General features: G+C 41.2%; 2 protein-coding genes across 6 annotated transcripts in view; one reads left to right on the top strand and one right to left on the bottom strand.

Moving 5' to 3' along the window:
• LOC128821439 (purpurin) overlaps positions 1 to 26,840 on the top strand; it is a 47,528-nt gene that overhangs the window by 4,557 nt on the left and 16,131 nt on the right. For 3 of the 5 annotated variants that reach the window (XM_054002498.1, XM_054002495.1, XM_054002497.1), the window contains exon 2: positions 10,954 to 11,073. The gene's annotated coding sequence lies outside the window, so the exon portion shown is untranslated. Of the gene's footprint in view, positions 1 to 6,430; positions 6,474 to 10,953; positions 11,074 to 23,484; positions 23,535 to 26,840 lie in introns of those variants that run through there. The other 2 variants (XM_054002499.1, XM_054002500.1) reach the window with 2 other exon arrangements.
• On the bottom strand, positions 1,298 to 23,352 carry PDE6B (phosphodiesterase 6B). The gene is made up of 22 exons (XM_054002488.1): positions 22,942 to 23,352; positions 20,855 to 21,007; positions 20,433 to 20,522; positions 18,064 to 18,204; positions 16,871 to 16,945; positions 16,716 to 16,780; positions 15,690 to 15,756; positions 15,498 to 15,545; positions 15,149 to 15,298; positions 14,035 to 14,178; positions 13,400 to 13,465; positions 12,708 to 12,854; positions 11,020 to 11,127; positions 10,087 to 10,196; positions 8,970 to 9,057; positions 8,313 to 8,413; positions 6,785 to 6,892; positions 6,018 to 6,081; positions 5,104 to 5,178; positions 4,120 to 4,203; positions 3,702 to 3,858; positions 1,298 to 2,618 (listed from the first exon to the last, which is right to left on the bottom strand). The coding sequence occupies exons 1-22, from the start codon at positions 23,350 to 23,352 to the stop codon at positions 2,560 to 2,562; spliced, it is 2,511 nt and encodes an 836-aa protein (XP_053858463.1). The 3' UTR covers positions 1,298 to 2,559.

The raw sequence follows: 26,840 nt of genomic DNA, 5'->3' as shown, positions 1-26,840 counted from the left end.
ATGGGTCCACCTCTGAGAAACAGCCTTCTCCACTGGCACCCCACACTTGAGTATCCATGGACACCCCTGCATGCATGCATGCATAGTCCCCTTTGGAAATACCTGGCAGCATGCCCACCCTGATGCTGTGAGGATGAGCTGTGCTCCCAAGTACATGTGGGCAGACAGGGCACAGCCACCCACAGCTCACAGGGTATGATGGGCAGGCACACCATGCTTCTTGTGTGAGCAGCCCTGCTGGAGCACCCTGCAGTGCTCTGAGTGCTTTATGCTGGTTACAGGGAGCAGGAAGGTTAGCCTCCAGGTTTTATTTCCCAGAAAACATTTAAGAATATAGGGAGCTTTTCTCAGTATTTAAGTGTCCGGTGTCTTGTGGTGATCATCAAAATCCCACTGCCTACCACTGTGCCATACAATAACCTTGTGGCATTTTTTCAGCTTAAAAATACAAACAAACAAACAAACAAACAACAAAACAAAACAAAACAAAACAAAAAAACAAAACAAAAACAAAACAAAACAAAACAAAACAAAACAAACTAAAAAACCCCAGAACTTATTTGACTTCTTCTACTCTATGATAAAAGCTTCCCACATGGTGCTCTGCTCTTGTGAGAGCCCTCCTGGAGTACTGGAGCAGTTCCAGAGCCCCAAAACATAAGTAGGACATGGAACTGTTGGAGCAAGTGCAGAGGAGGCCACAACATTGATAAGAGGGCTGGAACACTTCCCCCAGAAAGGCTGAGAGCTGGGGCTGTTCAGCCTGGAAAAGAGAAGTCTGTGTGGAGACCTCCTAGCAACCCTGCAGTAGCTGAAGGGTCCTACAGGGAAGTTGGAGAGGGACTCTTCATCAGTAATTGTAGTGATAGGACAAGGTGTAATGTGTACAAACTGAAAGAAGGGAAATTTAATATCAAATATCTTTACTGTGAGGATGGTGAGACTCTGGAACAGGTTGCCCAGGAAGCTGTGGGTGCCCCAGCCCTGGCACTGTTCAAAGCCAGGCTGGATAAGGCCTTGAGCCACCTAATGTATTGAGAGGTGTCTCTGCCCATGGCAGTGAGGTTGGGACTAGATCCTGAAGGTGCCTTCCAACCCTTGACATTCTATGACTCCTAATAAAACCAAGACATACGACATGGAGTCACTACCTATTGTGTATTAGCTTTCATGAAAGTGGACAAGTTTCTGTATTTTCCCAAAAGACACATTGCTTCTCTTGGAATTGCTGCATATTGATTGAGGATTTTGCTTACTACACTGAGATAGGTAAATGATCACCAGGTACCACCACAGCTCTAGTTTTCCTTTTACTTAAAATATTTTTGTAATGCGAAACAAAATACTGAAGGGTAAGAATCCTGAAGGTAACAGGAGTAATAGAAGAAGAAAATCCCCAGCAAAACAGATCTCCAAACAATTTTTAAAAAGAAAGGGGGGAAGGGGAGGAAGCAGGACATGAGGGTATGTCTACTACTACAAGAGTGTAATTGAATGTTCTATTTTTGCATGAATAAACATGAAAAGTACCTTTCATCTGAAATAAGAGTCATAAGTTAGGAGTGTGATCTAAAACCCAGAGCAGGAGGAGGAAAGGAAGGACAGATAGTTCTGATCAGTTGTGTTAAATAACTGGCATTATGAGGCAAAACAGAACAAATTTATGAGATTTCACAACTCAGGTTGTTTGGTTAATTGTAAGAGGAATTGTAATGGGTAATGATAACACTGTCTTCTTAAAATGGTGCATAAAGGAATGAAGCTTCAATTAGTACACAGTGTGGATCCTGCTCCTGGAGAATGCAGCTACTGTGTGTTGTATTAATAGCTCCATGCTTTGGGATAGCAACCTTTCCAGATTCTTGAAGTGAATGCAGATGTATTATCTATCAGAGTGTTTCTTGGATTTAAATGGAATCATACTCTTTTAGAGCACTTCAAAGATTTACTATGGTTAGCTTTCATGTTTTATCCTTACCCTAAGGTTTCCTTCTGATATCCTGACAGATACAGACTTAGATATGATAACTTTATTTCTTCTTCATTTTTTCCTACTGTGCAGGCTATGGTTGCATTCACTGTCAGTCTCATGAGGTTGTACGGAGCACCACTATCCCCATCAGCTTTAGGATAAGAAGTGTTTCAGTGCAGGAAAAATGCTCTGCCATAATCTTGCAACCTGATTTATTGGGCCAAATGTTGTTCTGACTTGTCACATGCCATCTGACATCAGGTGTATTAAATGGAGGACAGGAGACAGGACGGAACTGGCTCCCTGCCATCAGGAAGAGATGCAATTAAGGCAAACAAGATCTAGCCCTTCCCTGGTTGGTCACAAGCCTAATAAATTATGAGAATAGTCCAATCAGGAATGTATTTGTACACCATGATTTTTTTTTGAGTTTTGTTTTATTTTGGTTTGGTTTGGTTTTTTTAGGGGGGGGGTGGTGTTTGTTTGTTTGTTTTGGGGTGCGGGTTTTTGTTTGCTCTTTGTTGTTGTTTATTGTTTTTATGTGGGTGTTCTCATTTTGTGTGGCATATATTTCAGTGAGAATAGGTTTAAAGTATACTACAGGTTCTGGAAGCTGGAGCTGTTCCTCCATTACAGGTTATTTCACCTGTCATATAAAAAGAAACATAGAATTAGACACACAGTCATAAATTTCCTTCTCAGTCATTGCAGGAATTTTTTAGAACTTTTATCCAATGATCAGCTTAGGTCATACCTATAGGACCCTATATAGAGCTATCTGCTGTGCAAAGTAATTGTACGTGTAAGGCTGCTTGGAAAGAGTATTGTAGAGTTAGTGGAAATTTTCCTTGCTTGAATATCCGTTATTTATTCAGTAAATAATTCTTCAGAGATTTTATAGATCACTTACTTTTGATATTTTAAGTTAACTACTGTGAATCAAACTGAGATAAAACATCTAGACAGCTCTAATAATTTCTAAACTGTGTCATTTGAGTAATGTCCACACCATGGGCTGTTGGAATTTTGGTCCAGTTTAGAACAAAAGAAGAGTTCATATACAGTCTCTGTGGAGTGAAGGCACCTAGTCGTAGCAGGTATTTGATCAGATATTTGGGAGGCCAGGAGAACCTTCTACTTCTGCCCTTTTGAGAGTCAAACAAATCCTCAGGCTACCAGAAAAACTTCCAACCAGTACCCACTACCTCTCATGGTTTTCAGTACTACCCAGGCTGGGCCCACAGAAGAAAACCATGTTTAACCAAAATAAATTGCTACTGGGTACTGCCACTACTGCATGCTTCTAGGTACTACCTAATCTAGGCTAGAAATGCAATGAACCATTATTTCTTAAATGTTCTCCTAGGACTTTAGGACCTTGTTTTAACTTTACTTAGCTTCTGCTAAGAAGCTGTGGGACAGCAGATCAGCCAAAGGGTTGTTTACCTGCTGTTTTCCAGGGACAGCACATGACATTCTGCTTTCCCCAGCTACATGGGAATTCGTGCTGAATGTGTTCTCACTGGTTTCTCAGATAAGTGTTTGGGATTTTAAGATGGTGGCCTTCTTGACAACCTGTCATACTGTAAGGTTTGAAGGCAATGTGCCTTCAGCCTTGCCAGTGGAGCCAATCTTACTCTGCTGTGTCAGAAAAGCTTGCTGTAATCTCTGAGGGTGTTCATAAGCACGTTTTTGAATTAGGAAGGAAGAGCTAATTACTTTTTCTGACCTCTCTTTGCAGCCATTCTCTCTTCCTCTTTTTTCTTCTCTTCCTCCAGAGCTTTAATTTTTGCATCATACTCATCAGCACGGGTCTTCCACTCATTTCTGTTGTTCAGCAGGCCATCAAGCATAGGCTGAATTTCCTCATGGAAACGGGAAAATTCCTAATCAAAACACACCTCTTAGTACAATGCAGTGCAGAGGGAATGCTTGTCCATCATACCCCAGGACAGACCCTTTCTGCTTTGCAGAAAGCATCAATGGCAGAAAGAGGCAACTTGTTGCAATGCCCCAGAAAAGGGCAGATTTTCACTTGTCTACCTGTCCCTCTCCCCAGGAGTGGTGGTGCTGCACCAGGACTCAGTCAGCTGGGATTTGAACCCCTGTTGATAAGGGTGGGGTGTGTGAGGGTGCACTTTTCTTACCTTGTAGACAAATGTACACACAAAGTCAATGAAACCCACTTGAAGCTTTGGAAGCTCAGCAGCTTTCCTTCGGTCCATCATCGGCTGTGAGAAGACACAAATTCACTATGATTTATGAGAACACTTAATTGAAAAGCACACCACTATTTTCTCCCCAAAACTGCCTTGTTGTGTCAGCCTGGCAGTTCTGTCATGCTGTCCTAAAGACTGTCCATGACAGCCCTCTTCCTCAGCTGCAGAGGAGTGAAGAGGGCTCATTTCCATTGCCATTTTAGCAGAAATTTTAGACAGCATTTCAAGTGTCCATAGATGGGGAAGAGAAAAAGGTTTTCCCTTGTGCCTCTCAAACAGATACCAGGAAAGGTTCACACTGTAAATTGTTGAAGAGGTTTTAAATTGTCTAAAACGTGACTGAAGAAGAAATAATATTCTTACCAGATCTTGTTGATTACTATATAATTTGTGACGCCACTGTGGGTAGAGGGAGTGCATGAAAGTCTACTTTAAAAATCCCCAAACCACACAGGTGGAGGACACTTAAAGGAATGACTCTTGCCTCTTTCAATGACAAATTTATCCATTAAAAGATGTTAGAAATGCCCTTCCATTTACCAATAATTCTTTGACTCTATGAAGTCTATGTTTGCAGTTTTTCTCTTTATTAGAAGCTCTTCTTTTTTCTGTGACTTATCTATTTAGTTTTTATTTTTTTCTGTAAGGGACCTGCACAAAATCTCCACGGTGAATCACCCTTTCATGGTTCACAGCCACTGAACCCATCTAACTATATGGACAGCTGGACATGAGGCACTTGTCACTGTCAGGGATGCTCTTCACTATCTCAGAACATATTTTTCTAATGGATTTTGGCAAGCACTGTGATTTTAGGCAGACACAGAGCACTCAGGGCAGCACTGCTTGCAGTAAGTCTCTGCAGAGACTTGCTGTCTAAACTGAACTGCCTAGTTCTTGCATGATACCTACAATGGGCTGTTGCTGAAGGACGCTTATTTCCAAATCTCCTTGCTCCCAGAACTCAGCTGCTACCAGTAGAGCTACCTACATTGACACAAAGGGAAAAAGAGAAGTTAGCACCAACTTTAGCCCCATAACTTGATGCGCTTCACGTCTCCATTCTGCAGCAAATCTCACTTCATATCCTTCTGTTTCTTTTGTCCAACCATAGCCTACTTTTTCTCCTGGGAAGGGCAGCTGTGGCAGTAGGATTTCACCTGTCTAGTGACAGCTCAACAGTCATATTGCACTGGATCTCATTTGGCCACTGCTCATCTATTGAGAAATATTTCCAATCTATTCCCCTCAAGGATTTGCCTACTGGTCACCTTTTGGGTGTCTATTTTTTTTTTTTTTTTTCTGTTGTTCTTTCTTAATGCTGAACAGGAAGGTTGATTTTATTTCTTTTACTCTCCTTTAAATTTTAGCGTTTATTATTTAGCAATTGCTCGAGTACAGTTCAGGAAAAGTCTACTTATAGGAAAACTTGTCCTTTACTGTTTCAGTAAAGGAAATAAAACAAGTAAGCAAACTGCAGGTAGGTATTGCTGGTATTGCTATAATAAAACCAATGCATATATTACATGTAAAAAATCTCACTATGACCTAAACATCTATGTTTTGTTGGGTGGCTTTTTTTTTTTTCTTTTCTTTTTTTTTTTTTTTTTTTTGTAAACATGAATTTTGTACAGAGCTCACAATTACAGTCTGAAAGATTGCTTAATACAATCTGAATAATTGGTTAATAATTGGTTAATCAAAACCACAGCTAATCCTTTTGGTAATTTTGGTAGGAGTCTTTGATTTAGCTTCTAGGCAGCTTAGAAATTGGATTACTTTGAAGTATAAGCTACAGAAATCCATCAGGATATCAAGCACCTGACCTTACTCTGGACTTCCCAAGGCTTTGTGATAGCTGACAAGTCACAGGCAGTCATCATCATGGCCCTAAAAGCAGGAGAGAAATTAAATTTTTTCCCTACTTTTTCTGGCTCAGGACCCTCATACCCCAGTACTGTGTCAGGTATCCCGTGGCCCCTTCTGAATTGATAGATGTGTTCCTCTAACACCCTTGGGACTTATGACTGGGACACTCACTAAAGGCTGCTCTGTTGATTAAAATGGAATTATGATGGGGAAATACTTGCTTCTGGTACTAAGATGTTTGCTGCTTTAGTGATTGCTGGGCTGAACTCCTTGACTTTGGAGTAACACCTTTGGCTCCCCCACAGGTGTGTAGCAGTGCAGTCTGCAGTGAGGTGGTGAGAGCACTTCATCACCAGCACAGGGCATCCTGCAAAGTTTCTGTCTGGTCACAGTAGCAGTGTCATGCAACTCAGGTTAGTTGTAACTGGGAACAACAGCTAATGGATTGGATGTCCCTGTTTGTGGCCTACAGGGTGATCTGGTAGGAGTATATGACCAGAAGGTATCCTGCTTCTCCTCGGGAGTATATGATTAATAGGACACTTACTTGGATGAAGAAGCACTTTAAGCCTTTTTCCCCCTGGGTTTTTTTTCCTGCTTCTCCAGAAGATCAAATCTGACTTGCCAGTAACATATCACTTGCTGATTTTGCAGCACAAAGCATATCCTGAAGCTCTCACCAGGTGTGCACATCACTAACCTTTCCCCAGAGCCAATTACTCACATGACAACCTCTTTTTTTGTTGTCTCCAGAGACAGGTACTCAGTCCAGGCAGTCCCACTGTCGTACGTCTTAGACTCATCAACGATCTTTTGAAACATTGTTCGCTTTCTTTGGGGGGTGGGGAGGAAGGGTGAAAAAAAAAGAAAAAAAAAGGTTAAGAAAAGAAAAATCTATGAAACAAGGAAACAAATATGTCAAAAAAAGGTGTCCAATCCTGGTATTGGTAACTCTGCCAGAATGGTTTCCAGTAGTTGCTGTCCTGACACTGATGTGCCAACAAAACCAAGCACCATCATCTGCTTAATTAACTATTGTAAATGCATCAAAAATTAGTATAGTGATGAGATATGAGCAGGTCCTTGAAAGCACAATCTACTGCAAATTATGTCAGCTAAGAAATGCTTACACCTTTGTATACAGTTCAAGAAATCTTTTTCCTTAAATGTTAAGCGAACTGCAGAAACCTAGAGCTAGCTGCAGCATTTTTAAAGCTACCTGGCTTTATATATTTAGTCAGGCATTGTTAATCTTATTTATATAATCTAAATGTATATTGGGAATTCTGATGAATGGTTTATACACAATGAACCCTTGTTTGAAGTGACATGAGATATGGAGAAATCTGAGGTTTCAATATTAGCAGAGAGAAGAGTTAGGCCATATCACGAAGTGACTTGTGTATGTGTTCTATCATCAATAATCCTGTGTCTTAGGTCAGCCAAGCCTTTGTTTGCAGTTCATGGACCAAGGAGGGCAAGGACCAGTTTGTTCCCAACTGGTGAGCAAGTGGTGGTATATAGATAGATGGTGCCATATAGATATTATATCTCCAGAGTGTTCTGGGTATTCCAACCTCCCTCAAATTCCTCTTTTTTTGGACTGTTTAAAGTTTTTATAATTATACTGCAGTGCAAAACACATTAGGTGTCTCTGGTCTTGACACAGCATTTTGAAAGCACATTTTGAAAGCCCCTTGCTAATTAGGAAGTTATATGTCATTGAGTTTCAGCCTCATGTCCCAGAAAGCAGGTGCTGCTCCAAGATTTTGGCTTTTTTGGCCCTTGTGTGTGGAATAAACACAATAGTGTGGAATAGCTGAACATTCACTTACAATGAACTACTTGTTTCTTGTGTCATTCTGCTCTCAGAGAGAAGTTAGTATAGTCCTGGCCAGTCCACTTGCCATGTATGAGTATTTTCAGATCTGAAATGCTAGGTAAATAAAACTAAACCAAACCAAATCCTGACATTTCTTCCCATAGGGGATCACATAGCCCTGCCTTGTTGGCAATAGAGGGTTAAATAGTAATGTATATGATTTAATTGAGTGGAAGTTCAAAATTCTTTCTAATTATTTGAATTCTCCCACCAGGTCTGAGGTCAGTATTAAAGGCAGCCTCCTACAGCCAGTGTCTGTGAAGAGAACTGCTGCACTGGTGGGGGCTTTCAGAGCAAAGCATCATGTTTGGCCCTTGTAAAGTGCCAGCTGCTTTCTGCCTTTCACACGCAGTGTGCATGACCAACTTACTTGAAGTAGAGTGCCAGGTCTGTTGCTATAATGGCAATTTCCATCAGGTGAATCACATGCTCATGCTGCCTGCGGTTGAGGTTCTGACATATATTCAGTGACTGAAAAACAAAGGACAGGGCATTGAAAAAATCCAAGCTCTATGTTGTTACGAGTTCCTGGCGACCTCCGTTTCCCAAATGTGTTCACTTTTTTTCTTTCAATAGTTCAGCTTGCTCCTCTCATGTGCAAGGGGTGTGAGCCTATATGCCACGTGGAGTGCCATTTCCCTTTTAATTCACTGAACAGGCGAAGGTGGTTACACAGTGCCTACCCAAACCCTATCCCCTGATTGCAGTGCAAATTTGCCTGAAATTAAAAGTCAGCTGTGGGAATATGTCAGCCTTGGCCCTTTCAGAGGGGCTACAGGAGAACAACCCCATATTTAACATATTCCTATAGGGATAAAAATGTGGCTTCTGAAGAAACCAAGACATGCATTTAGGAAGCCTATGTGCTTTGGTCCTGGGTGAGCATAGAGTCCTTTGGAAATGAGGCAGCTGCAGTTTCTTTGCATCCAAGCCAGAGAAAGGTCTTGTGCTGACAACCCTGTTGTTAATGAAGAACTTCCCTGAAAGGAAATTATTCCTGCTCTTATACTACAGTTCATTTACCAACCTCCTCAGAGAGCAAGAATTTTCCGAATTCCAGGTGATGTCTTTCTAAAATAGAGGATCCATGAAGTTTAGCTAAAGGATTTTGAGATCTGTTTGTATAAAGGAAAAATTGAAGACATTAGTGCAGCACTTAAAAATTAAAAGAAATGTCTAATTTTGTATTTCATTTCTGTCACACGTATAAGTTCCATTTTTAAAAAAAGGCTTATGAGTAGAACTTTTTAATAAGTAATGATTTCAGTCTAATAAAAAACTCTTGTGACATTGCTTATACTCTTTGGACACTGTGCAAAATAGTCTTCCAACTACAAATTTCACTCCAAATACCGTTTATGACTGCATTGTAATTACTCAATTTAGTAAGTTTGTTTAATTCCTGAATAACTACATATTGATATCTGGTAATAGGAACAGAAAAGCCTGCAATCCTTGGACACCTTTAAAAAGCAAGGCCACCTGCAATTCTTGGACACCTTACTGAAAAGCAAGGCCCTCTTCTATCAAAAACACAAACCAACTTTATTTAATATTTTTGCAAAGCTCTAGGATATATAAGAAGATATAGGCAGCAAGCATTGCAGAAGAGCTGTGATCTGACTACTTTACATTTAAAGTAACAGAGCCTTGACTAGGCAACAAAATTATGCAATTGTTTATCTGAAGCTAATGACTACCTACTGAGAGCAACATCCTCATAGGTGCTATGTTTCTGTAGGTAGTGAGGGCAATGCAAAGCATGGTGCTTTCTCCATAGATGCAGCAAAAATTCATCACCTTATGTCCAGGATCTTCTGTCGACATCCTAAGTCTCCTGTAATGCTCTGGATACTGAGTGCCTGCTCTGCACCTGTTTCACACTGTAATGTACACTTCTGCTTTAACTAAGGGAGGTTTGCTAGGAGGTAAAGAAAGCCCCAGAGAGCACAGCAAATTTTCCTCACTGGCCAAAGCATAAGACCAAACACTGCAGCAAGCTGAAAATTAAGGCAGCTTGTAAAAGAGGGTTGTCACCCTTGTGTGTTAAACATAGCAGTACTGGAGTTTGGTGTGATCACAACCTGATTCCACTCCAGGCAGGAGCAAGAGAAAATGGTTTGAAGTGGTAAGAAAATGCTTACTTCATTTGGTAGAGGTTGTTGGTTCCCCTGTGGTCAATATCATGGCACAGAGCTGCAGTTACCATTGCAAGGGCTTCAAGGTCAGTGTAGTAACGCTTCAGTTTGCCAGTCTGGAGGGAGAGAATTTATATGCCATATGTTAACATCTCTGACAGGAAAAGGTATTGAGTGGTGACTGCTCTGTGCTGGGGATGTCCTGGGATAGTCTAGGAGAACTGAAAATATTTGTGAACTGAAACACAGTACACAGCTGACTTAGGTTAAAACAGGGAATCAGCTGGAAACAAAATATTTCAGACCCAGGCAGGTGCATCTGTAGTGTTTATGTGTTTGATGCACATGTGCAGGGTTGGCTACCCACTGCTATAGAAGCCTTGGCCCTAAGATTCACCCAGGCTGTCATAAACACCCCTCACAGTCACTGGACACAAAGCACAAAGTACTCTGTGAAAAGGCTCTGTGTCTTTCTGCGCAATGTGCTTGTCAAGCTGAATCACCCAAAAGATTCTCCACACCTGTGTCTGCTCTGGATGGAAATTGAAAGTATGATTTTGTGTCCATCCCAGACAGCTGACTTTAGTCTGGCTCTTACTGTCAGAATCTACTGGAAGAGTGGAAGTCCTGTAGTCTCTCTCCTCCACTTTGCAGAAGGATTTAATCTGGAATCTATTCAACACCATAAACATCTGTCTCTATGAGAATTAATGCTCTCCATTTATTGGCCAATATTGACCAAAGCTTTCTTCATGTGTAATGCAATGACTGTCACTTCAAGCAAATGGAGACCTAGTTTTGCAGGATCTGTGCTAGGAGTTACAAAACTTTTTCCTACACCAAGGCTCAAAGGGAGCCCTCCATATTTCTCAGGTGTGACAGAAGACCTGGTGTAAATAAAGCTGTGCCACAGAATTAGCCAGGGTGGTGTTACCTTACCATCAGGAGTGTGAACATGGTCTGTGCAACATTGAAGCCATGACGCCAGTTGTGGTAAGTTATCTTCCGATAGCCTTTGCTGACAGAGTACACAAACCTTACCAAAACCTGCCAGTGGGGAAGAGCATGTTAGTGTGGGTGATGAAGCTGCTGCCTGTTCATCTTGCAATAAGGGTCATGTACAAAAACCATGGATGAGGTTCAAACCAGCTCTGCAGAGGTAGGCCCAGAAAGGGATCAGAATGTGTAATATCATCAGGCTACCCTGACAATGCTGATAAAGCCTAGTAGAGAGCAAAAGTGGACACTGAAATATAGCCATTTTCTAATATCTCTCTCTCTCTCTTTTTTTCTTTTCTTTTCTTTTCTTTTCTTTTCTTTTCTTTTCTTTTCTTTTCTTTTCTTTTCTTTTTTTTTTTGGTGGGGGGTGTAAAAAATATAAAATCACAGAGATGCCTCTGGGGTAAACAAGAATCAGCACTGCCTGAAGGTAAAGTGATTTCATCTTACTGCTTATAAATTTATTGAATTTTTCTGTTTATCTAGGTTGTCACTTATAAGATTTGTCCCTTTTTCTTGTGATTTATTAGCATTCATGTCTCTCTACAAGAGATATGGATCCATAGATGTAGAGGTGAATGACATTTATATCATGTAAAGAACTACAATATCGGGCTTAAATAGAAAACTGTTTTTTTCCTCTGCCGTCTACTTCTCTATGTGTACTCCCTCTTGTAGCTATGCAGTTTTCTCATTAAGGAGCCAATTATTTATTAATGAGTATTCATTTTTTAAAATCTCAACTATAAGAATCACTGCTTTTCAACTCTTCCAGGGGTTACTTGTTCCGGTGAGATATATTTAATATTTTTGACACTGACATTCTGCATGTAAGAAGCACAGAGGTAATTCCCATTTACTTTCCTCCCGATTGCCATCCCGCCTTTCCAAGGTGAAAAGTCTTCCCGCAGTTACCCCCAGATCCCACTAGATGGAAATCGACTTCACATGATGTGCAGAGAAATCCCTTCGGGAGCAGCAGAGCTGCTGAAATGCCAGTTTCCTATAGGGTTTTGAACTGCAAAAGTCGTGAGTTCGCAAGTCAGAGTTTATGGGGTCCTCGTTCCCACAGAGTCACGCCATTCCGGTCGACAGGTTGGTGCCAACTGCGCCAAATGAAGGCACATGCGTGTTTGTATGGGGATGATAAACAAAGGGGCTTGCCAGAGTGTGTTTCAGCATATCTTGGCTGAAAGCTGCAGGTTACATACTCTAGCAAAGGAAACAGGCAAACAGGTAGGCACTCCCATACCTGTGTTGCGCCTGGGAACTGTGTTTTACACTGTGGCTGTGAGAGGCATTGAATACAGAACGTGCAAGCAACGTTTTGCAGAGTCGGCCACTCATCCATACAGACCTCATAGCAAACCCACATCTGTGGCAGGCAGTGAGGAGCAGAAGGCAGCAGAAGTTATGCTCCAATCCCACATGAAAGACTGTTCCCTGCCCTCAGTGAGGTGAGGGGGCTCAGGACACACAACCCCCTCCCTGCAAGCCCCTGTGAGCCCAGTCCTGTGGCTGTTCTGTGAGCTGTGCTGGGCATGAATGGGGACCTCGGTGCCAGCTGCAGCATGGGCGAGTCTGCTGTACATCCAAGACAGGAGATCCTAGCTTTTGCCAGCTCATACCTCTTGTGGGATCTGGAACTTTTTCACCACGCCAAGCTCATAGTACATCTGAATGCCACACTTCACCAGCTCTAGCTCAGTGCAGTCAAAATCAGAGAACCTGAACTCATAGATTTCAAACTTAGTGGGCCCCGGGAGTTCTTCTTTCTGTAAGAGAGGTGGGCTGGTTTATTGCTGTGCTGCTTATGTCATTCCTAAGCTTTGCTGAATAAAAATGTATCAGTCTGATGCTGCTTTTGTTTTAGAACATAGCACATAAATAGACTGAAATTAAGCTTTTCATGATAACCTCATTAGTGGAGAAAAGGGGGGAGCAGTTTGTGCAGGAAATACTGTTTGTTTCCTGTTAAGCATTTGATTTGATATAGTTTGATGACTCAAAATGGGGGAAGACTTACAGCCCTCCTTAATTACTCTGAGAAACTAGCAAGGTGGCTGCTGTATTTCCAGATGGACTTTGAAGCCCTTGAGATAAAAGGGCAGAGAGCAGAGACTCCCCAGGAGCTGCAGAAGGCACATGCTGAGACATACTAATGACAATCTCAAACTCAGGCAGCAAAGGAGGGCTGGATATGCTTTGCCTTCACCCTTCACCAGGTAACAGCATGCCAACACTGGGAACTCTTCCCTACATCTATGCAGGCAATATTTGCTTGCCAGGGCTGTTCTTTCCAGCAGTGCATTGTTCTTACCAGAATGCTTGCCAGTTCCTCTTCGTCACATTCACTTGGCTCCTTCCCCAGCTTTTCTCGTGTTGGCTGCAAAAAGCATGAGTGTGTTAATGAAACACCTGAACCCCCCTGGACTTTTCACTGGGCAGCTTTGGGGCAATCTAGAGGAGCTCTCATATGCAAATTGTGCTTCTTTCCTGGACCTTACTTCAATTTCATGTCTTTCAACATATTTTTCCTGGCAGTGTTCTTCCCTCCTTGATTTTGTTTTGTGTTTCCCTCACTTGCAAATGTCCCCCTAGAGCCAATGGCACAGCTGTCTTCTCTAACTTCACATCCTCAGTACAAAGGAGGTTTTGAGGAATAAATCGGTTTCTGTTCCACTCCTACAGCCCTGCCCTGAGTAGTACCTCCAAGGCTGGCTTTGTTGAGGAAATTAGAAAGGACATAGTGACGCAGTGTGCCAAGGTGGAGGGCAGATCACAGAATCAAAAGAAAGACTCATTCTGCCCCTGTGCAGTTACTAGGGCCCAGATGCTGCCGCCCCACCATGGTGGCTGGAAGCATCTCTGTGAAATGGGAGACCTGTGTCTGTGCCATACATCGTGGACCAGGCCAGTACACTTGGGTGTGAGTTCCACATTGCGAGGCATTACCAGAATTTCCTGGATTTCATCCTTGTCACATTTCACGTGGTAGAGCACCATGTCCTGAGCAATGTCCTTACGGTTCTCCAGCTTGTTCATCTTATCATATGTGTCTGTGTTGAGTACAGACCAACCCAGGAACTGTGTCAAGGACTTGGTAAGGGGAAGAGAAGGAAACAGAGAAATAACCACAACATCTGCTCCTCAAAGACACAGAAATATGACACTGTATGATACATTTTTAAAGAAACACAAGCTCAACTTTGTCCAAAATTCTAGCAATGAGCAACCACATCTTTGCTCCCAGCTGTGACTTGCTCCTCAGCAAAGCAGCTCCCCAGCTGTTGAATCTGCCCAGGCTTTGAGAGCACCAATTCTGTGGAGGTTGAAGGACCCTCTGTCCAGTTCAGAGTACAGAAAATTAATTCTGTGTTTCTGCAGGTATCTCCATACCTGTGGAAAGGTTTCTCTCACAATGGTGACAGCGGATCAGGAACTCACCTTTCACATGTATTTACTCACATCCTGTGCTTGCTTTCAGCTTGTTTGCTGTCCAGTGCCCAATTCAAACTGATTTTTTTCCCCATGGTCTTTTTGTATTATAAGAAAAGTCTGATTCAGGAAATGTCCTGATTAATAACAGGTGTCAAGAGCTAAATACTTATATTTCATTGAAATTAGCATAGGAACATTTCTAAGGAGCAAGGTCTTTAATCACAGCCACTGTTGGTGAATTTAGTAGCTGGCCTCCCTTTCTATCCTAGCTACATAGATAATTTCTGTGTCATTTTTTGTAGGACTTTCCCAGCCAGTGAAAGCCAGCTGGCAGGTATGTGAATACAGGTCAGAATGGTTGTGTAGACACACAGTAGCTGCTCATAGCTAGGAGTACAGTCCAAGAATACTGGAAAAAAAAATCACAAGAACACAGTTGGGTTTCTCATACCAAACTCCTCCAGTATTCCAAACAGTTGCTTTCAAAATTTTCAAGCTGATGTATAACAATTTTCTAAGCAGCAAAGATACCCACTTAGCTGCAAAATACTCAGAATGCTTTGCAAGTGTACATGGAGCAATAGTGGCCTCTTTAACTATATGAATTTCTTCCAGCAAGAAACTATACCTCCATGAGGGTTTCATCCTGTTCATCAAATGGTTTCCCATCTTTTCTGTTATAAAATGTGACAACACCAACAATTTCTTCTCTTTTATTCACTATTGGCATGGAGAGAACGTTTTTGATAGTCCATCCTGATTCATCTAGAGGACCTTCCTTGAAGCAACAGCAAGCAGAAAGACATCATGAACTTAATATGTTTTACATATTATGCTCATGTAAATACATGAGCACTCCAGTTTTACATTCAGACTGCAGGCAAAAGAAGTATTTATATGCCTAATATTGACTCTACATTACATTTCTGCAAAAAAATAAAGTTGCATCCTTGCTAGAATGGGAGTTTTCACGATACCTGAAAGTTAAACATCTCATCTGCAGCAGCATTCATAATGTTGCAAATCTAGGGGATCACACAGAAGAAAAAGTATTACAATATGGTCAATGAGAAGTTTAACTGCCAGAACAAAGGACTGAATTGCTGAGAAAGCAGAATGAGTATTATTCATCTCAGAAAGACTTGAGGAATCCCAGGGTAAGTACTTACAAATCCACTTTCAGCCACATAGGCTGGCAGTCCAGTAACTAGTGCCCAGTGATCCGGGGTAGGATTTCTAACAAAAGAAAGATGTATAAGGGAAATTAAAGGTATATGTTTACTGAAAAAAGATCATGGATATGAAGTATGTTCAGCTGATTGTATAATCCAGGTTTAGACCTTGAACCCCCAGTCCATAAATGGTTCTGTTACTTTCAAAGGATCCATGTGCACAAGAAAAAAATTTTCACATAAGTAAATACTTTCCCCTTTAAGAATTCAAAATAAAATAACTGATAAAATATAAGTTTGCAATATATAAAAATTCCTTTCTAGGAGTGAAGACCATGTCTCAGATCTTCAACACAGAAAAAGATAAGAAGAGATTCCTGGCTGAGGATGTCTGCCAGCCTGAACTTTGGACACTGCTGTACCCATGAAATGGAGACTTTTTTTGCAGCACATACTCTAGTGTAAAGCAGTGTTACCAGAACTGGAGGAAACCTCTCTTATATCAGATTTGCCTAAGCTGCCCAAGGCTTCTCTGAAAAATTCAATGGCAAGAAGAGAGGGCAGTTCTTTGAGTCCCAATGTGTTAGGATGGGAGAAAAGGACAGAGGTAGTCTTAAGATGGGGTCAGTGATAGAAGGAGTGGAGAAAAGCAAGGAAACCTCATCACGAGAGCATCCTGGATGAGGTTCAGCCACTGACACAGGGAAGGCGTAGAGGAGAGTGATGTCTCTGCCTGGCAAGGACAGCAGAAAACTGCAGACAATCAAGGCAGCTCACTTCTCCATCTGAAAAGAATCACTGGTTGAATGAATTTTGGAGCCTGACTTCCAAGTCAGGATCCCAATGTCCTCGAGGAAATCTTTATCCTGCAGAAATGTGAGTTGAAGCACCAGCTAACATTCTGACTCTTGATCCTCTATCAGTCCTTTATGTTTCTCCACATGGGTGTCTTTAAAACGTGGGGAACCTTTTTTTTAGCTACACTTGGTGTTGGTACCTAGCATTCAGGGACTGAGCACTTACGGGATGACTTTAATGTCTTCTTTTCCATGTAATATGTAATCAATGACCTTGTAAAAGACTATTTCCTATAAGTGAAAAAAAGAGTGGTGTTAAAATGAGTGGTGAGGCAATCCATCCAGAGAGAAGAGAGTTAAAGAAAACATGTTTTCACGTACCCTGCCATCCGGGGTTCGAGGTCCTGAGTAGGGAGGTACTTCTCCCAACAGGACTGGCCACAGGTCAAAAAATTCCTGGTTTTAAAATTTAAAAAGTATGTTTAGAGTAGAAAAGTGCATTCTGTCTTGAGCCTCAATGTAATCATTGCTCTACCAAGCTGGTTTTGGTGTTGTATAAACAAGGCATGAAATAATAAAACTAATTCAATACTAGGCAGCAGAATGATACCCAGATACCCAAATCTGGACATGTCAGGTGCATTTATATGGCTGCATATTACCATATACTGCCTATACACAGAGTGCTGGTTCATGCAGTGAAGAGTGAGCACTGGCTGTACTCAGAGCAAACAGCTGTGACAATGTTTTTGTGTTCTTAATTTTCCAAAGTGTGACTATTGCCTGACCTACTACTTGCCAGATTGAAGAAGCAAAATACTTCTTTTGCTCTTTTTTCTTATGCTACATTATAATGTTGATCGAAGTGTCTTTAGCTTACACTAATGATCTTTTAATACACCTCTTCACAAAACAATATGCTGCAAGAGCTCTGTCAACAAGACAGTCAGCCTGGCCATGGGACAAAGAGGGCTCCACTGGCAAGGAAGCCGTGTAACGCCCACATAAAGTTTGCCAAAGGTGCAAACTATCAGACCAAATCAGAGGTAACTTCAATTCTGTCAGCTTGTTTTCATGAAGCCAAATTTCATCTAAAAGCATGGATATTGTGAGCATGAATGAGTCCTTGAGGAAAGTAGCTGTTTGGTCACAAGTCACTGTGTGATATGGCATAACTCTTTTCTCTACTAATATTGAAACCTCAGATTTTTCCAGATCTCAGAGACACTCCAGACAAGTTGTTAGCTGATAGTTCCACAGGTGTTTCACTGTACTTCCAATACCCACAGACTTTGTGAGGTTTTGTTTGTGCTGCAGACTTTGACCAGGATTGCCAAAGTCAGACACCTCTTCCCCTACTCTGTCTTCCCAGCCTCCAAGAGTCCCATTTCAGTGATAAACTCTTCCCCTTTCCTCTGATTTCATTAACCCATTATCTTAATCTTTGCACAGTAAAAAAATGCCAAGCAAAGTAGGAATAGTGGCTGAGGGTTAGCTTGCACTTTTAGTGCCTCAGTAAATCTTAGTGGATAACAGCAAGCAGAAAGATGCACAGCACATATGTGAGCACTCACCTTCTGCTTTGTCATGTCCAGGAGACCAACTGAGTATCGATCACAGTTCAGGTATGCCCTCACTGTATAAAAAGCCTTGTGGAACTGCCTCTCAATGTCTGTCAGTTCCTCAAAAACCTTATTAGCTGACCACAACAGCACCTGGAGGATGAAACCAAAATGTAAGCACAGCCTTTCTTGGAGAGATGGACTTCCCAAATGTTGGGTTACAGTTCCTCAAAAGTGCAGGAAACCTACGCCACTTGTTCACACTGGGAATTACTAGGGAGAAAGAGTCAGGTCATCACAGTGTTACGTAGGAGTCAAATGTTACCAATATGCAAAAAAAAAAGTAGTAGTGTTAGGCAAAGAACTGTCCCCACTTAAATTTTATATGCATTAGTAAAATGTTACATTCAAAACCATTAACACCAAAAGCATTGCAAATTCCAGAGGCTGCTGTTTTAAATATCTGAGTTAACACTTTCCTCAAAGTGTTTGAGCAGCTGTTTTGTGTGTGCATCAGCCTATGATACTATCCCCATATTCTGGTACATTCTACAGATGTACCTTTAAGAAAGCTGTTGCTATTAGACTCTTTCATTTGTAAAAGCAGAAGTTACACAAATACTGCTCTGAAATGGTAAGGAAGTCACCTACACTCTTGCTTAGATTAGTTAATGCATGTGTACCTGTATCCCTGGTGTGTGTCTGGCTTTCTGAGCCCAGGACATATGAGGAGCCGTGCTTCTGAAGCACTGAAGCTGCAACTTGAAGCAGACTGGATCTGTGCTTTGAATAAGAAATACTGTTACATGGCCACAGCTGGAAAAAGTGTGTCTCACCTCTTCACTGGGCACTAGTAGATGTTTTTGAGAAATTCTGAGCTGCACTGGTCTCTGCTTCTAATCCATAAACTGGGACAACTCTGCCATTTGTATGAAGTCTGTTCAGTGTCAGCATGCCTCAAATAGGATAGTGGTGTTGTCATACAAACCATTAGATGAAAATGAGCAGCAGTTTAGCTTTCCGGCACTTTACAGCATGCAATAAGAACTGAAAGCCACAAGCCTGGTGAGAAGGACTGAGAGAAACAGCTGAAATATATCAAAGTCAAGGAATTATGTAAGGAAGTTGGTAAAAATGTATTATATAGTCTTCTAATAAGACTTTTACACAGCATCTGAGCACAAGCAGACTGACCTGTCTTTGCACAAGCCATTTTACCCACAGTATCACCCAGTCTTTGCTGTTGGGATTTGCAATATTAAAATCCTAGACCACTTTTGAGAATGTCATTTGCTCACTCTGTACTTCGTACTTTAACGTCTAATACAATGAACTGTAATAACTTTCACACAACCCTAAAGACATATATTAGTCAGAGGTTTGACAACTGAGCTGTTGGCAGAACTAGAGCAGTGTGTCCTGCATCTCCTTCTTGCTTTCCTCCCTTTGTGCGGGACCTGCTCTGACAGCAGCAATATATGAACACAGGACTCCTGGGTCCACTCCTAGTGGAAGCATTAGGCAAAAAAACCTTTGCTAGTTCTACTTTAGTTAACTATTCATCACTGGTGGCATTGCTGGACCATCATTCATGTTTCTACACTTTTTTAAATGAAAAAATTAGGTAAAGCATAATAAATTAATTAGAAAGTGTAAGTACCGTCCCAAAGCTCCAAAATAAACTTTCATTCTGCATCCATTTCGCTAAGATAGGCATTTATTCTCCATGGCAATCCCATTGGAGAATAGAGAGTGGCTGCCATGAAGCACAGATGCAATTCCATGTCCTCCTGAGTGACAACTACTGCCTGCTGCACAAAGTGATCACAAGGATTCACATCCATCCCAATAAATCTGAGAGTCCTACTGTAACCCAGCTAAAGGGAAAGTATGGTGCCAGAATTTCAATCCAGAATATCCTAAACCCCTAATATATGTTCTTTTCTACTGATGGAGGCCAATAAAACATGCGTGTGACAGCAATTTTACTGGCTCTAAGAGGAAATTCAATAACACTTTTAATGAGCAGGTAGGGGGAAAAGACTACATTCTTAAGTGTTTCAGAAAATCTCTTGTTACTGTTGTCTGAAATGATGAAATGATCCAAGAGTGCTTCACAGCCTCAAGTCAACAAAACACCTAGAGGTCAGTCCTGCTGAAACTGGTGCCGCCGCATCAGGTCCTGCAATTTTGCCAATAGCAGAAGAAAGAGAGAGTAATACAGGACTCTGGGAAAGAAGCAGTATCTGAAAGCAGTTGTGGGCATCTCTTTATTTCTGTTCTTCAGGGACAAGTCTCTGAAGATTATCGGATTCACACTTTAAATCAGAAGAATGTATTAATTTGATTTTGAGATAGCCAAATTGCATTTTCACTCTTACCTGGCCTCTTCGAGTCTCACAGTTGTGAAGATAACTCAAGTGATAAATTTTCAAGTTCAAGGATGCAAAATTCAGATACTTCAGAAAAAGCTGAAAAGGCAAATTATGAGATTGAATTGAATCCAGAAGCAACTTCATGTGTACTGTATTTCATAACACTGCTTTACAAGCATCAAGGTAATTTCCCAGGATAAATGCTTTGCTTTGCACTGTCATGACATGAGGCTTATCCCACTGTGCCTTCCCTGAAAGATCTGAGATAAACATCCCCATTATAAGTCTCTCCTATGAGAGTGTGAGTGCTCTTAAGGGAAACTCACACCAGTGCATCTTAACTGAAGCAGGCATCACTAGGGTAAAAGGATCTCTGTTACATGACAAAGTAAAGCTCTTTGATAGGAATTCAGCTACTGACCACTTACTGTTTCATCAGAGCTGGTGAAGTGTGGGCCATTCAGCTTATTTATAGCCACAATGACAGCAACCAAGTCTTTGCCATTCAAGATGGGTGTCGCAAGGATGTTTTTTGTAGTGTAGTCGGTGAGCTCATCAACAAATGGGCTGAACTGGGCACACTGTTTAATAGAGAATTTACAAATAAGCATTTTTTTCACAACGTGTCTTGAAACCAAGTCCAAGCACAGCCTCTTAAAGTAAGGTGCCTAAAGGAAGTTTTGCTTAAAAATTACTGAAGAAAAGAAATAAGTTAGCAGAAAATTGGACCATGTATAGATGATTAAGCTAATATCGAGAGCAGAAGGTGTGGCTTTTAACTGCAACATATGTACTTTTAACTTTCTGTGAAGATCTTGCCAATCATAAGCTTTAACATGTCAAACTCTCTCAGAACAATGGGGCTCTCCACTGGTTAATCTCAGGTCAATGTCATTCTGCATGGTATCTCCTCCATCCTTTCCTCTGACTTCTTGTTAGCACTGCAGAGTGGGTAGAGCCAAGTAGCACTGCATAGCAGCAGAGTATAAACCAGTTCAGTCACTAGCAAGTTCACACACCCTAATTTTTCTGCTGCTTTTACCATGAAGTGCATTGTCAGCTTGCAGCATCTACCCCTAGTTTCTCTTAAAAAGCAGAGAAAGGATAGTCCAGGGAAAGCAGATGGCAAATCAATTCACCTGCACAGGGCCTTATTGATACCATCATCACCTGCCATGGGAGAGTGCAGGGATGGTCTTGCTGACCAAAGATATTCTCCCTGCCCAAGTGAATAAATTGTTATCTATAGGTTGTTCTATTTGGCTTAGAAAAAGCCACACAACTCTGATCATATTCAGAAGGCTGCATCAGAAAGAATGATCACTCCCTAATTAATCTTCTCCCCATGCTGTCCCCATTGTTGGCCTTTTCTGCCGAATAGGCTAGACCAAGCATTTAGTCTCTGGGTCTTCTTCAAAGGACTTGTATTATGGCAATGTCTAAAAGCACTAGAGTTGGAGTGCAACACTGAGCTCACAGATCTGAAATCCTCCCCTATATTTGGAGAAACATCAAAAACCAAAAAATTTTAAAATTTAAGTCACATTCTGATGCTTCCCCCAACACCAACAATATGCCCAGCAAAAAAGAACCCAGGTTGCAAAACCAAAAGAGTTTCTCTCAGTGTGTTCTGTGAAAGACAAGGAAAGATTTGCTGAAGGGTTGAGATATGCCTGCACTGAGCAACAAATGAATGAATAAACAGATCGTCTGTTTGTAACTAGCAAACAATAGATGGAGTAATCCCAAATGCCATATTTGGGTCACATGGATTTTAGTTTTATACCTATGATTAGAACAAGCAGATTGTTATTCCTGCCATCCAGGTTTACATAACTGAACCAGAAGTACAGGGAGTAAATACTGTCATGAAGGCATAAATATAAAACATTAAAATCCCTCAGGTCCTTCCTGATAACGCAGATTGTAATTTTTGCTGAAAGAGTTTTTTTAGTCTGAGATTGTCTCTTGCTGCTTCTGATGAAGATCACAGCTTGCAGTTAACGTACCTGCTCTGGGGTCCACTCCCTCTGTTTGATAATGATGCCTCTAAATGCCCCTAGCTAAACCTTCAACACAGCAAACATTTTCAAAGTTCTTTTGTCATGGAAAGCCCTCTTTGGACTCACGATAAAAATTTTTTATGTCTTTGCCATTTATTCATAGAATATAAAATTGCGTGGAAAATTCCATGTGAATTCAGTGCAGATCTGACTACTTCACTCTCCTCTGCTGGAGTGGATGTGGTTTTTTGTTTTTGTTTTTTTTTTTTTTAGTTAGTCAGGCAAAGTGTAGCAGTGCACTGTTTGCAGGCATTAAGACCTAGTGTAATAAATGTGCTTAGTTTCACTTCACCCCATAAATGAAATGGGAAGGAACTTTGAGACTTGCTACTTGTTTCGAGCACACAGCTACTACACCACAAGGGCTTTGACCAAGCACTGTGGTGTGCTGCTGCCTCTTGACCCCTGTGAGCTTCTCTTCTACCTAGATAATAAATAAATGGCAAACGTACCTCATGGACATCCTTGATGTTCATGGTTTTCTTGGTCTGAGCAACATGGCCCACAATGCCTATGTCCAGTGGATAGACAATCTCGCAGTCTGGAGCGACCAGGCATTCCTCCAGAGTACTTCCTTCTTGGATGTTAAAAAGCCTTGTTGCCAGTTCAGGAGTGCCATTTCTCTGCCTATACATGAAGAGACTACAGCGGTCAGCATGAATAAGGGACCTGATTCTTCTCAAGGTCTTGAAAACAACTTTCTCCATGTTGATGCTTTCTTGCATGTCTTGGATCAACTCAAAAAGTATTTCATTCTCATTGTTATCCCAGGGCTCTGTTTTTAGTTTCTTCTCAAAATACTGCTTGGCAAAAGCAGGGTTGCCATCAAGAAATTTCTCCACGTCGTCCTCACTAATGCTCATTGTGAATGCCCTGGATCTTGTGGGTAAGTAGTAGTCCAAAGATGTGCAAGCAGCACTCTAATTTCTCATGTGTCTCTTAAATTTTTGTAACAGAAGATGCTGTGTCTGGATTAACCAAGTTTGAAGTGTCCCTGCAAAGAGAGCTTGTCATCAGGAAGATGTATTCCTTTATAATGCTGAAGGTGAGTCTTTGGGAGGACAGATCTTCTCAACCAAAGAGATTAGATAAGCTCTACAAGAGCTTTGAGTCAACTTTCCTCTTCTTAATCTAACTGCAAACAAAAACTGAGTACTCACAATGTCTAAAAACACTGTCCTGTCTCTTGATAAACAGAACACTTACTGAAACAATTCTGTTGAGGCAGCAGCAACAGGGAAGGAGCACATCTCCTAACACTGAAATAAGCTCTTTAAAGTCTAATTAAATATATACTGCTTGGGTGTAATCCGTGGCTAACAAGGTGACCATCTTATTATTTCTGTTCTCCCAGCTCCCAGCAATAGTAGGAAGTCCATTCTTCACAAAATAACCCAGTGGCCAAAATAAAAATAGTGAAGTAACAGTGCTCTTTTAGGACTCTCTCTACTCTTGCATGGCTCCTGTAAGGGTTGTTCTCTAAGGGAAGCACCAATCCTGAATGCTTTAGTCCAGGCTTTGAACTGAATTGGCAAGGTCTATGGTCTTTGTTTCTTGCTAGCAAGAGCCACAACAGGAAAACATGCCTCTTAGTAGCATCCATATAGGAAAGAATCTGAAGATCTTCTGTTTGGGGTTGCTGAATTGAAGCACTCTGAGGAAATGTGGGAGGCCCTGCAGACAAAATGAAAAACAAACACCAAACAAAACCCAAGCAAACTGGGAAGGTAGAAATATTTCCCTCATCACTATCAGTAGAGAAAGGGGGAGAATTATGGCTGTGAGGAACAGGATTCACATCAATGAAGCCACAACACTGCAAACAGCAGGTTTGGGTCAGTGTGATGCTGAGAGGCAAAGTGTACAGAGACCATTACACTTCAGAAGAATTAAACAATGCATAGGATATTTCATTACTGGAGAATAAGGGTGAATTCCATCTACTACATTGCTGGAAAATAAGCAAGACTGACCTGCTGAAGGAGTAGGGGTCTAAGGGCCCAGCCTGCCTGTGTCTGTGAATATTGTCACTTCTCCCAGAAGTGGTTCAATCCAGCCCAAATGTAAATGTGGATGCCTGGGAGGAAGGTGGCTTGTTGTGGTAATTCTCAGCCAGGATATTAAAATAGAATTATTGCTCAAGAACACTTGAAGGAGGTGTTATGTGCCACACTGCATTCCACAGTGATGTTCCAGCAGAGGAACAAGGACCTCCTCAGATGTGGCATGGTGGGGGCTGCTCCAGGCCTCCAGAATGGGGTGCATGAAGCTTTTTTGTGAGGACTGTCCCAGGCAGAGGGCTTGGTGGCAACAGGAAATTTTAGTAGGGGTGGCAGTGCTTCAGGTTGCAGGCTATTCAGCAAAGTTTCACGTGTTGCAGCAGTTTTCTGTGCACAAAGGGTGGCAGAAAGAGCAAGAGGCAATTTTCTTTGATTTTGACTGGAGGCAACAGCTAGAACTAGCAGAGGAATGAAGGTGGAAGACAGCTCAGGTGAGTGAGACCAGGAAATGAAAGTTTCAAACTGGAAAAAGCAAGCCATTTTGTAAATTATGGGTTCCTGTTAATCTTAAACAAAAGAAAAACTGGCAGAAAATGTGTAAGTGTAGTGAAATTATTGAAGATGTGTATAAAAATACCATGGACAAGTAAAAATGGAAAGTCAGAAAACTCAAGATCAAACATGAGGTTAAATTAGAGACATGAAAAGCAAGGAATATTTTCTGTTTATCATATTAGGAAGAGCAAGAATATCAAGAAAAGTACTGAAGAAATGATGTTTTTAGAAGGTTGTCTAAAATAACCTCTAAACTCTTAATTACTTTTTCTGACAACTAATGGAGTATTTTCTGAGGTTTTGAAAGTCTAGGAAAAAGTAGATGTAATGATCCTTTCAGTAAAACAGGAAAAAAGAAAGAACTGGAGAATTCTACAGTAGATCATTTTTAAAGTTCGGTTTCTAAGAAAATACAGAAACAAACCTGTTTATCTACATAACTAGAAGAGACAAATAATAACCTTTGTCAAGAGCAAACTATGTAATACAGCATAGTTTCCTCTATGGCAGAGTCAGAAGTGTCTGGACAGAAGGAAAGTAATGGCTGTCACAACTCTTGACTGATGAGGAAATAACACAATATTTTGTGTCTTACAGTGAGGGCTTAGATGAGATAGTGAGAAGGTGTTGGCAAATGTATTTGAAAGATGAATAGTTTGTTTAAGTAGCTCACTAATGAAATGTATAATTTCTTGAATAAGATTCTCTGTGGAGGCTTTAACAGATGTAGAACATGTCGATATTTCCACTGATAGGTGTAAAAATATTAAGCCAATGAGTAAGCCATGGTCAGGTGTCTGTAAATGTATTTGAGCACCATCTTAAAACTGAAGAGAGCTGTGTTCAGGACAAAAGGACTAGAATTCATCAAGGAGGCATGGAAAGTCCTACTTACGTGGAGAGCAGTCACCTGGCGAATTCATGGGAATGGGCCACTACCTCAGCTTAACAAAGGCTGCACAATCTGTCAAGACTTCCAGGCAGAAGGAGGTGTACATCTATTAGGATGAACCTTCTCTTGCATAACAGATTATGCCATGTTGTTCTAAACAGGTGTCTTACCTGAAATGCACTGGGAAAATGTGATCTTTGAGGAAAGACCGAGGTTTCTCATGTTTCATTTTGAGTCTTCTCTTTTCTAACAAAACAGTCTCCCATTGTATAAAAGGCTATGGCTAAGAAAAAAGGAACAGTTGGTTCTCCATAATCGTATAGGACAGTAGATTTTAGACCTGCAGAGAAAAGCCTTCCAGAACAGTGGGAAGACATTGCTCCCACCTTATCTAAGATACCCTTAGAAACAGGGGTGTCATCCTTTTTCCCAGGAAGCATTTCTAGTCAGAAGAGATACACACCAGCCAACTAGAATTGATATAGACAAACAATTTCTTAGAGCTGGAGGGAAAATTATTTTTCTGTGGGTCCAGCCTTCCTGCCCATGGCCTGTCAGGCCAGTTATATGTAAGGAAACCATTGCTTGTACACCAGTAAAAACTCACTTGTAGCTGTGTAAACCTCCCAGATGGGAGTAATTTTATTTATGACTAACATAAGGAAAGCTGGAGGCTGCCTTCTGCCTTTCAATGTCTCTCCTCCAGTAGTAATCCGGGCCCTTCCAGTATGTGGTAAAATACAAGCCTTGTTTCATCCCACAGTGGCAAGGAGGAAAAAGGTTAAAGTAAAACCAATTAAATGTCTTTCAAGGAGACTAACACATTTTGGATTCTGGTATCCCAAAGGAATGAAGTTTTCTCTTACCAAGTCTTTGAAGAAAGTCTGAAGTGAAGTTTAGCTCT

The sequence above is a fragment of the Vidua macroura genome, chromosome Z (assembly GCF_024509145.1).
Source record: "Vidua macroura isolate BioBank_ID:100142 chromosome Z, ASM2450914v1, whole genome shotgun sequence".
Taxonomy (NCBI): Eukaryota; Metazoa; Chordata; class Aves; order Passeriformes; family Viduidae; genus Vidua; species Vidua macroura.
The sequence above is the reverse complement of the archived record's forward strand: the minus strand, read 5'-3'. Positions and strand labels throughout refer to the sequence as shown.

What these genes read in the sequence shown, in the direction of transcription:
- PDE6B (XM_054002488.1), bottom strand. Translation starts at nt 23,352, where the DNA reads ATGAGCATTAGTGAGGACGACGTGGAGAAATTTCTTGATGGCAACCCT. An exon ending in GTGAGACTCGAAGAGGCCAG is followed by an intron (nt 18,205 to 20,432) that starts GTAAGAGTGAAA and finishes TTCATCCTCCAG; the next exon opens with GTGCTGTTGTGGTCAGCTAA. An exon ending in GAAGACATTAAAGTCATCCC is followed by an intron (nt 15,757 to 16,715) that starts GTAAGTGCTCAG and finishes TTCTTTTGTTAG; the next exon opens with AAATCCTACCCCGGATCACT.